This window comes from Capra hircus, chromosome 3 (assembly GCF_001704415.2).
Source record: "Capra hircus breed San Clemente chromosome 3, ASM170441v1, whole genome shotgun sequence".
Lineage (NCBI taxonomy): Eukaryota > Metazoa > Chordata > Mammalia > Artiodactyla > Bovidae > Capra > Capra hircus.
The window spans coordinates 85,756,286-85,768,593 of NC_030810.1; the positions used below are offsets into that span (position 1 = coordinate 85,756,286).

Genomic DNA, 12,308 nt, shown 5'->3' on the forward strand with positions numbered 1-12,308 from the left:
AGAATAAACAAGAGAAAACGTCTGTAGCAGTCAGTGCCTGAGTCCTCAGCACATTTTAATCCTTTCTTTTCCTTCCTCATTTTATATGAGGAGGCTCGTGAATTTTAGTTTTAGGATTTCAAATTGACGAAAAGAACGTCGTGGAGATTCTGATTCATTCTATTAACCCATGACTCTCAAGCCCAAGGGGAAAAAAATATCGCTGAAGAAGGAGGGGGAGAAAGGAGGCGGAGCGAAATAACTAAAGAAAGGCCGAGAGGAAGGTGTAGAAGGAAGTTCCTTTTTGGTAGGATTTTTTTTTTTTTTTAAACCCCAGAGAGGCGTGACACCCCAACTGCCGTCGCGGGTCAGTTTCCCGGCGAAGCGCCCGCCCGCCCCGAATTGCCTCGCCCGCCCTCCCCACTTCCGCCCGGCGGTGCGCTGTCGGCAGCGGCCGCTGGGGGCGCCTCTGGGCCCGTGGCACTGAAGAGGCGGCGGCAGCGGCGGTTCTCCCAGCTTCGCCTCTCCTCCCAGACGGGCGGCGGCGGCGGCGGCGGCAAGCTGCACACGGAAAGGGCTCCCAACGCTCAGGCGAGCTGCAGCACAACCACTCCCCGCGGGCGGGCGGGGTCCGCGCTGCGGCCGCCGCCGCGCTCGGACCCAAGTTGCCGCAAGAGGACGCGGCGGCGGCCGGACCTCGGCGCCCCCCGGCCGCGCCCCCGCGCGCAGCTCGCTGCTCGGGCCATGGGGCTGCTCGGGCCCGGGGCTCGACCGAGTTGAAGCGGCGGCGCCGGCCCGCGCGCCCCTTGGGGCCGCCCCCGCACCCCGCTCGCCGGCGTCTGGCTCTCATGATGATGAAAAAGAAGAAGTTTAAGTTTAAGGTGGACTTCGAGCTCGAGGAGCTCTCCTCGGTGCCCTTCGTCAACGGGGTCCTGTTCTGCAAGATGCGGCTGCTGGACGGCGGCAGCTTCACCGCCGAGTCCCCCAGGTAACGCGCCCGCCGCGCCGCCCGCTGCTCCGGAGCAGCTGGAAGGGCAACATCTCTTGACGCAGCCCCTTTACTCCAGGAGGGCGGCCAGCCTCGTGAGCTTTTCTTTTCTCTAGGGACCAGTCTGAGTGTATCGATCTGCATAAAGTGCTTCGCAAATGGGTTTTCGGCTGGGGTAGCCACCTGCCCTCATGATTCCAGATGGTTCCTGGTATCTGCTCTTCCCTCCTCAGTTCTCCAGGAATGGGAGCGATGGTCAGAAGGGAGAGGATGCTTCTGGTTTCTCTTCAGACCTTTCCATGTTTGTGAGATGCAGAGTGGAACTTGAGCTGTTGTTAGAACAAAAATAACCCAAACTGCTCGAGTTCCAGGAGCGCCGGTTCTAAACAAAATCTGCCTGTGCATTTATTTAGCCTTTCTCTTTATGCCTGTCGGTTTCTGGAGGGCTCGGGTGCCCAGGATGCCCAGGCCTGGTCAGACTTGAGTCAAGTGTTCCCTGGAGACAGGACAAGTCTGTGTCTCATCTCAGAGCTGCGTGTCCAGTTACGCCCTAACACTCACTGAATGACCGGTCTTGAAGTGACCGCTAGTTGCTCTGTGTGGAGGAGTTAGAACCAGAAGCACAGCCCAGACCCTGTTCTCATTTGGGGTTTTTCTGTTTGGGGGTTTTTTTTTTTTTTTTTCGTTTTATTGCTCTCATTTTGAAACGCGCCCCTGGGCCTCTCAGGGAGCGTTATTGGCAGATTACAGAATGAAGTCAGGAGTGGTAGTGTTCCTTGAGTCATGTCAGACTGTTTGTAGGTTGACAGATCTCCTGTAGGTTAAGTGTTCCTTAGGAAAAGAGAAAATTTGCAGAATTTTAAAATATGAACTTTTAAGGAATAAGGCTTTTAGTTAATGCTTATTTTGTCATTAGTGCTGTACATGGACTTTATCCTAAAACATACTGTTTTCCTTTTGTCATCTCCATTAATTATGTAATGGAAATAATGTCCATGGGTTTGGAGTTGGGATGAGAAAATTGTCCAAGATGGCAATATTGAAGCCCATGAAAGCCAGAAAATGTAATTGTCTTGTTGACTAAAGCAAGAGAGTTATGAAGCAATATTGATTCTCAGAATTAAAAAAAAAAATCAGCTGAGGAGTTTTTTAAACTGTGTGTATGTGTTAGTCATTCAGTTGTGTCCAGCTCTGTGACCCCATGGACTGTAGCCCGCCAGGCTCTTCTGTCCTTGGAATTCTCCAGGCAAGAATACTGAAGTGAATTGCCATTTCCTTCTCCAGGGGTCTTCTGGACCCAGGGATCAAGCCCAGGTCTTCTGCATTGCAGGCAGATTCCTTACTGTCTGAGCCACGAGGGAAGCCCCATTTGTTTTTTTTTTAAATTAAACTAATATGATGATACATCCGCTGCAGTCATTTTGAACACACTGGTAAGAGAACAGTGTTACTCAGAATGGTGGAATAAACACTGTACCAGTTCTTAAGGTTGAAAGCCAAAGCCAATTTTTGAATGTTTCTGTAGGTGCAAGTGACAGTTTTACCCTGTCCTGTGACAGTCCCACCCCTGGCTCCTGGCAGTTAGACCAGCTCTCCTGGCCCAGTGGTGACACCTGGTGGTCAGGGTAGTTCTCTACTCCCTACTATCTCCCTCTTTGGCTTGATTCACGCCAATTATGTATCAGTTATCCAGGTATTGTAAGCAGTCGTTTGTTTGGCAAATATGAATAGGCTAAACCCTTTAAATGGGCTTCCCAAGTGGCTGATAAAGAACCTGCCTGCCAATGCAGGAGACATAAGAGAAGTAGGTTCTGTACCTGTGTCGGGAAGATCCCTTGGAAGAGGGTGTGGCAGTCCACTCCAGAAGCCTTGCATGGGGAACCCCCATGGGCAAAGGAGCCTGGTGGGCTACAGTCCATAGGGTCGCAAAGAGTCTGACACAACTGAAGCGAAGAGCAAGCACGCACGCAGACCTTTTAAATATATTGTCTTCTCTCACTGCAAGCTTGTGAGGTAGGAATCCCTATTTTGTAGATGAATGAACTGAGATAACTTTCCCGAGGTCCCCACATCTGGTAAGTGAAATGCCAAAATTGAAATTCAGGTTTCAAGCAGATTAATGTCAGATAAAGTACAAAGTTGTGTGCTGTGCTGAATAGGGAGTTTCCCATTGTAGTTAACAAGCAAGGGATGTGATTTGATTTGGAATTAGCAAGATCGGAAAAGAAAAAGTAGAGTATCCTGTATGAAATTTACCCTTCTTTTCCAACTAAAATGTGACTGTAATCAAATTCAGTTAGATTAAAAATAATGCTGTGTATAACCAACCAGACAACACCCATGTAGTTTGAAGGGAAGCGATTTATAATAAATAGCCTCTTCCTTATTAGGTAGAGGTAGCTGATATAAATCTAAGACCAAGAGTATGGAATGAGGCAGATCTGAACCTAAATCCTAGCTCCACCGTGGCAGATCTATAAAATAGAAATCATCGCTGGCTTATGTGGGTGTTGGGAGGATTTAGTAAGATGATGCACCTAAAACAGCTACCACAATGCTCTGGCACCTAACTGACATTTAAAGAGAAGACAAGGAGCTTATCTAAGAGGGTTTGTTTCCATTACTTGTAATACTTCTTTTCTCCTGGCGACTATGAAAATGTTGACTTGAAAAAGATAACCTCATTTTAGAAGAAAAAGAAAGAAAACCAAGAATACTTAAAGGATGTGAATTATTTTAAAATTGTGTAACTTTTTATTCGTGGATACCAGTCTAGGCAGTGAATCTCTAAATAAATGCTAGATTTTAATTGTTTAAAACATTACCTGTGCTTTGGAAAAAATCAAATATAGTTAACATCTAACATTTCTACCATAAAAATATTCATTGAATTACATAGAAAAGGGTTAACTTAGCAGACCCATGACTGCTTTCTGTAGAAAGGCCTGCTTACAGTGTTTTTGTTGGCATCTGGGAACCTCAACAATCAATAGTTGCCTACACTGACATAAAACTTTAGAGTGGCTCATTGTGCCTGAACTACAGTGTGATTTGCGCTGAATACTTTCTGGGAGTCTGGGCTTTTGGCCTGTGCTGGGCAGAGGGTGCCCACATGACCAGCTCAGGGGAGGGGGGCAGGGGGGACCCTTAGGTACTGCATCTCTAATGAGCTTCCTTGGTATACACATGTGTTGTCCCAGTTTGATACCTGAGAAGTTGGTTATTGGTGACTCCACCGGGAGAGAGCTCTTAGAAGCTTGCACTTGGCTTCTCAGGGCTTTGTTCCACGCACTTTTCTCCTTTACTGATTCCATTTGTATCCTTTTGCTATAGTTCATTGTAGACATGAGTATGACTACATGCTGAGTCCTGTGAATCCTCCTAATGGATCATTGAGCCTGGAGATGGTTGTGGGGATGCATGAACCTACATAAACTAATAATTCACTTTATTAAAGAAAAGCTTTGGAGGTACACAGCAAATTATAAATATACTTGGTTTTCTGCAAAAATTAAAGCTGTAGATCATTCATTGTTTACCAAATATTAATTTTGCTTTTAACGAGTTTCTAGCTGTCAGGGGCTATGAAAAGTACAACAGATATAAAGGCCCATAAGGCAGTTACCTCTACTTAAGAAAATTAGATCATACATGTATAATTGCTTGGCAGTAGGAGACCGTATGATTTAGTGCCTAATCAATGAGTCAGACAGTATGTGAATGTTGTTGAAATTCTGAAGGTAAAGAAAGGTAAAGGTTATGAAAACCACATCAGCTTTTCAGTTGTGCATGCTGGGAGGATGAATGACTGTTGAGGAAGTGTGGGTGGGAGGACTGATTGAGCAAGTTGAGGATAGGAGTTGGTGATAGATCAGCCTGACTGCTCAGAGTTCACATTAAAGTTCTAGCAGAATATAGAGACTTTGAGTGCCGTTATAAATAATTTACTTTCCACTGCTCGTAGAATAAAAGTCGATCTAAGATTCTTACACTAAGTTGTAATGTGCTTAAAGTGCTTTTAAGCTGGCTGTTGGGCTGATGTTCTTTGTATTCAAATAGGAATAGATTAGAAATGAGGAGACAAATTACAAGTCTATTAAAATAACCCAGGCAAAGTGATTAAGAAAATGAACGTGGAGGCTTCTCATGTATTAATAAATCACTGATGAAACGATAACGCTATGGCAAATGACTTGATAACAAGACAGAGTAAAGAAGTCAAGAAAAATTTTGTTTCATTTTGTTGAGAGGAATATATATATATATATTGTTAAGGAGGAGGTCAGTTGTATGTTTAACATACTATATTGAGTGACAGCCTGATAAGCAGTTGGAGACATTTTTAGTGTGGATTTCTTAGGTTCTGGTAAGCCTTCTTACTGAATTTTTCATCTAGAATTCCCTTAACATGATTTTGCCCTTTTAAAGTTTATTATTGTGTTCTGTGGAATGGGTGTGGAATAGAAGCAGGGAGGGAAGCTCAACAGGGAAGGAAATATATATATATGTGTATATATATGTGTGTGTATATATATATTATGTGTATATATATATGTATATATAATTATAACTGATTCCCCATTGTTATACAGTAGAAACCAACACAACACTGTAAAGCAATTATCCTCCAATTAAAAAAAAAGATTGTTATCAAAAATTATTCTTAAAAGGATCCAGCTTCTTAAAGAAGGTGTATCCAGTGAAGGGGCTTCCTAGGTGGCTCAGTGGTAAAGAACCCACTTGCCACTGCAGGAGACATAGAAGACCCGGGTTCAACCCCTGGATTGAGAAGATCCCTGGAAGAAGAAAATGGCAACCTATCCAGTCCTCTTGCCTGGGAATTCCCATGGACAGAGGAGTCTGGCGAGCTACAGTCTACGGGATCATAAAAAAGTTGGACATGACTTAGCGACTGAGCAACAACATCATCCAGTGAAGAGATTAGGAAAAAATACAAAGATTAAAAGGTATTTATTTGTAATAAATGTTATTAAAATGATCAGTATAATGATCACTATAAAATTTATATACTATAAAAATACATTGTATGATTATAGTGATCTAATAAACTGAAGCCAAATTATTGCCTAATAAAATATTTTTGAAGATCTTTCAAAAAGACAGAATATTACATTAAAATCTTTTCAGAACACTCTTAACTTTGTAAAAGCATTCAAATCACTTTTGAGGTTTACTGAGACTATCAGAACAGATTTAATTTCTGGTCTGCTTTAATAAAGAATACAATAAGAAAATTTTCCTGTATGTTTTAGGATTTCCAAGTTTGCTTAATTTTTTTCTTTTGTGCGTGTGTGTGTGTGTGCTCATAGCTAAATATTTTTCTAAGTTTCACATGAACTTGCGGCAGAAAACCACGTGAATCCAGGGAGTGTCTGGGAAGCCAATGAGCACATCTGTATTGGATCTTTTACTTTGTAAACAAACTGAAGGGGTTTTTTTCTGTTTGGCCTGAGTATATTTTCATGTTTTCAAGATTTTAGTTCTCTGCACATTGTGTACTTCTTTTTAGTAAACTTTTCCCTTATTGCAAAAATAATACATACTCATGTGGAAAACTTAGAAAATAGAAGAGAAAAAGAACAAAAATTGCGTATAAGTGAACCAACTAGAGATAATCACTGTTATTAGTATTTTGATGTATAACCTAGGAGTCTTTATTGATCCACACACACACACATATACACACACACACACACACCCTCCACACACTTATCACATACTTTATTTTTAAAACCAAAGTACAGTCATACCATTCTTACGTTCTTCTCATTTAATGATTCTTCCCATATCATTAAATATTCAATTAATTTATTTTTAATAGATGTTTACCATTCCATTGTATAAATGTGTGCAGTTAGTTTGCTGAACTAAGCCCTTTTTGAAAGTCTTTCTTCTTTGCTTTTTTTTAATTAACGTTTTTATAAACACACTAAATTGAGCATCTTTAATGTCAAATTTTGCACACATCATTATTTTTTAAGGATTAACACTTAGAAATGAAATTATTGAGTCAAAAGGCACTTTTAAGGCTTTTGATTTATATATCAATATATTACTAACCTGCCCTTTGGTACATTAAATTGACTTTAAGATGAAAGAATTACTAATAAGTAGCAAATGCAAAAAAAAAACCAGCATTAGAAAATGTTCTTTGACCCTCTGGCACAAAATTATTTATACGCTGACCAGAAATGAGATTATCTATTAACTTTATAGCAGTAGCTAGAACTTTACTTATGTGTCAGGAACTTTTCTGGACTTCTCTGGTGGCTTAGATGGTAAAAGAATCTGCCTGCAATGCAGGAGACCCAAGTTCAATCCCTGGGTTGGGAAGATCCTCTGGAGAAGCGAATGGCAACGCACTCCAGTATTCTTGCCAAGACTAGAATTCCATGGACAGAGGAGCCTGGTGACCTACAGTCCATGGGGTTGCAAAGAGTTGGATATGACTGAGCGACTAACACACACACACACAAGAACTTTTCTAAGCCTTCACACACATCCTCAAAATAATCCTAGGAGGAAGGTACTGTTATTCCATTATCACTATTGCTACTGCTATTACTCTTGTTTTATTCCTAAGGAAACAGAAGCCAAAGAGGTGCTGAAAATGAACACAGCTACTAAGTGGCCAAGCAGGGAGTCAGTCTGGCTTCAGGGTATGCTGTTAGGCACAGAACTCTGCTGTCTCTCAATTTTTATGTTATGTGTTAAACATCTTAAGTTTTAACAAATCAGTAATAATATATATAGTATCTTTTCTGAATGCTAGTGTCAGAAAACTGGTTCCAGCATGCCACACCTCTAAACAAGTCTTTAGACCTGGCTGTTTAGATTTGCCCAAGGTTATTGTATGTGGAAGATGAGAGACATAGTACTCAGACACATACTGGTTTTTTTTTTCAAGGTGTGACTTTCCAGCTATAAATCCTCAAAACTGTTCCATTAGTGGATAGTTGTAAAATTGTTATTAATGCCATTTTACACTAGGAAGTTAATATTCACTATTGTATCACTGAGTCTTGCACACTAGGCAGTTTATAAATACTCATATTGAAAGAATGCAGATATTTGGAGAAAAAATCAATTATAACTTTGCTAAGAATGACAAATACACAGATTCCCAAATTATATATATAGGGAAGTCATATGGGGAAATCACTGCAGATGGTGATTGCAGCCGTGAAATTAAAAGACTTTTACTCCTTAGAAGGAAAGTTATGACCAACCTAGACAGCATATTAAAAAGCAGAGACCTTACTTTTTCAACAAAGGTCCGTCTAGTCAAGGCTATGGTTTTTCCAGTAGTCATGTATGGATGTGAGATTTGGACTAGAAAGAAAGCTGAGCACTGAAGAATTGATGCTTTTGAACTGTGGTGTTGGAGAAGACTCTTGAGAGTCCCTTGGACTGCAAGGAGATCCAACCAGTCCATCCTAAAGGAGATCAGTCCTGGGTGTTGATTGGAAGGACTGATGTTGAAGCTGAAACTCCAATATTTTGGCCATCTGATGTGAAGAGTGGCCTCATTTGAAAGGCCTCATGTGAAGACTCATTTGAAAAGACCCTGATGTTGGGAAAGATTGAAGGCAGGAGGAGAAGGGGACGACAGAGGATGAGATGTCTGGATGCCATCACTGACTCAATGGACATGAGTCTGAGTGAACTCCGGGAGTTGGTGATGGACAGGGAGGCCTGGCGTGCTGCGGTTCATGGGGTCACAAAGAGTCGGACACGACTGAGCGACTGAACTGACTGAACTGATGGGGAAATAAACGCTGTTCTCTATACACAGCTTATAAGAATTAGTATTCACTTTGGGGTGTCACCCTTTGAGGGGCATTATCAGGTTGAGATCCAGGGAACTATATTAAGATTCTGAGAGCGAGTTTCAGGAGAAAATGATGGTGTTCAAATACTAAGAAATGAGCATGTATATTTATATATTTTACATTCCTAATTTTATTTATTACAAAATCCCTTTTATAGAGGTAAAATCCTTTTTGCCTCCTACTGGGTTAGGAGATGTATCAAGTTCTGTAACATGTATATTTGAAAGATAACAAGTGGCTTAAACTATCTAGAAATTTATTTTTCCACATATGAAGTCCAAGCTAATGTGTGGCTCTGACCTGTCAAGTTACCAGGGGCCCTGACTCTTTATCCTGTTGCTCTTTCAGGTCCAGGGTATTGTTCTCTTCCACAGGGACTAAGTTGGCTCATTCCACATCCGAATTCCAGCCACCGGGAAGGGGGAAAGGGGAAGGGGAGGTCTTTTTTGCTCATAGCCCATTGACCAGAACTTGAGCAGGAGGATACATCCAGCCCCAAGAAGGTTGAGAAATGTCATCTCTGCTGGGTGTCTGTTTACCCAGCTGAAGATTCAGTTATGATAAAGAGAAGGGGAAGACAGTTATCAGGGGACAGTTAGCTTCTGCCATTCTTCTCTTTTAAAGAAGAGAAAGTTGATCTGCAGGAAAGCAACCTAATTTGTTCAAGGTCACACATCAATTAAATGAAAACTATTTGAAAGACTGTCCCATAAAGAGAGAACCGACTTACACTGGGTAGATCAGAGAAGAGAACCAAGGACCAGTGGGGAAATGTTAAAGACGGCATGTGTCTATTCAATATAATAACAGAAAATATAATCTCCATCATTTAAAGGAATACAGTAGTTAGTGAATAGGCTACCTTGTCCATTTGTCAGGAACGTTATCCTTCATTAGAAGGATGGGTGACCCTAGATGATTCTTACAGCTCTAACTCCAGGATTTCTATCATACAGGACCCCAAAAAGTTTGTTCAGGGTCCTGTATGATCTTATGGAAGAACCCAAAGGAACTTTTTGGCCAACCCAATATGATTAAGTGTTCAATTTTATTTCCTGATAAACTGCTCTTCCTATGTGTGCCAAATGTGTGTGTGTTTCTGTCTCCTTGATCCTCTTTCCTATTTTCACCTCTTCTTTACCATTCTTTTAGTTGATTGAAATTCCAGGCCTTCTTCAAGATCTATATCAAATATCTCATCGGCTTTATGCCCACATCTGTTCCAGACTACAGTCCACCTACTGCTTTTCTCCAATACTTATTTCACGTACTGTGTTCTTAATAAATAATTATTATTTGTTGAATAAATAAAATCTTTTCTCACCATCCCCAATATGATTTCACCTCTAACTCAATTCCTGTAGTTCTTGTTTCTACAATTCATTTCACCCAAATTCATTCCTTTAATTACCTATAAAGAGTTCTATGAAGTGTAAAATATTCAGTTGTTGTTCAGTTGCTAAGTTGTGTCCAACTCTTTGCAACCCCATGGACTGCAGCATGCCAGCCTTCCCTGCCCTTCACTATCTCCTGGAGTTTGCTCAAACTCACATCCATTAAGTCAGTGATGCCATCCAACCCTCTCATCTTCTGTTGCCCCCTTCTCCTCCCACCCTTAATATTTCCCAGCATCAGGGTTTTTTTCCAGTGAGTCAGCTCTTTGCATTGGGTGGCCGGAGTACTGGAGCTTCAACTTCAGCGTCAGTCCTTCCAATGAATATTCAGGGTTGGTTTCCTTAAGGATTGACTGGTGTGATCTCCTTGCTGTTCAGGGGACTCTCAAGAGTCTTATCCAGCACCACAATTCAAAAGCCTCAGTTCTTGAGCGCTCAGCCTTCTTTATGGTCTGACTCTCACATCCATACATGACTACTGGAAAAACCATTGCTTTGACTAGACCTTTGTTGGCAAAGTAATCTCTCTGTTTTTTAATGTGCTGTCTAGGTTTGTCATAGTTTTTCTTCCAAGGAGCAAGTGTCTTAATTTCATGGCTACAGTCACCATCCTCCGTGATTTTGGAACCCCCCAAAAATAAAATCTCTCACTGCTTCCACTTTTCCCTCTTCTGTTTGCCAAGAAGTATTGAGACTGGATGCCATAATCTTCGTTTTATGAGTGTTGAATTTTAAGCCAGCTTTTTCACTCTATGCTCATCAAGAAACTTTTTAGTTCCTCTTCTCTTTCTGCCATTAGATTGGTATTATCTGCATATCTGAGGTTGTTGATATTTCTCCCGGCAATCTTGATTCCAGCTTGTGCTTCAGCCAGCCAGGCATTTTGCATAATGTACTCTGCTTATAAGTTAAATAAAAGGGGTAACAAAATACAGCCTTGACGTACTAACCAGTCTGTTATTCCACTTCTGGTTCTAACTATTGCTTCTTGACCTGCATACAGGTTTCTCAGGAGGCAGGTAAGGTGATCTGGTATTCCCATCTCTTGAAGAATTTTCCAGTTTGTTGTGATCCACACAGTCAAAGGCTTTAGTGTAGTCAATGAAACAGAAGTAGATGTGTGTTTAACATTCCCATCTCTTTAGTAGAAATAAATGTGTGTTTACACGTTCCCATCTCTTTAGTAGAAATAAATACAAGAAAGGGTAGGAAGAGTGTTTACCTGGTTTTGTTTTGGGTGGGGGGAGTGTCAGAGGAAGTATCATAGAAGATAATTCCTTAGCAAGATTTTGAAAACAGTCTCACTGGAGAATAAATGGGACAGTAGAAGGAGCACTGTGCACAGTGGCAAGGAACAGCAGCATGGTATGTGCTGGAAGCCCTGTGCGTATAGTGGTTATTACTGCTGCCACATAGGAAGCAGGAGAGAGTGGGCTTGCTTGGATACTGCAAGGTCCAGGGAACCAAGAGCAGAGGAGTGACTTATGCAAAGTTAGTAGGGCTGGAGTTTAAGAGAATTCTCATCTGATGACCTTAGCTTTCTCAGTAGGAATCCAAAAAGATGAGGGATATGAGGATAATGATTAAAGACCAGAAAAGCTTCTATAAGGAATAGGAGAGGTAGATGATCAAAGACAAGGTCCAGCTGAAATTTCAAACATGAATTTTAGTGATGGCAACATGCATGTTCGTGCATCTTTCTCTGGAGAAAGTCTAGAGAGTGGGCAAGCTCCCGTGTATAGGTGTTACTGAAATGGTGTGAGGCTAGGCATAAGGCAAAGGATGCTGGGTTTAGGATGTTAGGTTATTGGCATAATGTTAAAACAGCCAGAGAATAAGAGTGTTACACAGCCAGATGTCATGTGCCTCATGTTGGAAGTAGTAGAGTTGGAGCCTGTAAGTGGCACCAAGGATTTAGGAAAATGCTCACACTGCTCCCTGTGGAAGATGGGAGTGGAGAAGAAATATCTACCCTATAGGGCTTCCACACAAGTGGTGTGCTCAGGAGACAGCCAGGGTTCAGTGAGGCAGTGGACTGTTAAGTGGAGAGAATGTAGGAGTTTGTTTAGCCCTGGAACCAGGGTTTCATGTGAT

At 41.6% G+C, this 12,308-nt stretch overlaps 1 protein-coding gene across 1 annotated transcript in view; it reads left to right on the forward strand.

Moving 5' to 3' along the window:
• FAM102B (family with sequence similarity 102 member B) overlaps window positions 724-12,308 on the forward strand; it is a 72,653-nt gene continuing 61,068 nt past the window's right edge. Inside the window, exon 1 of the mRNA XM_018045842.1 lies at window positions 724-967. Coding sequence (XP_017901331.1) covers window positions 828-967 — 140 coding nt within the window. The 5' untranslated portion in view covers window positions 724-827. The remainder of the gene's footprint in view (window positions 968-12,308) is intronic.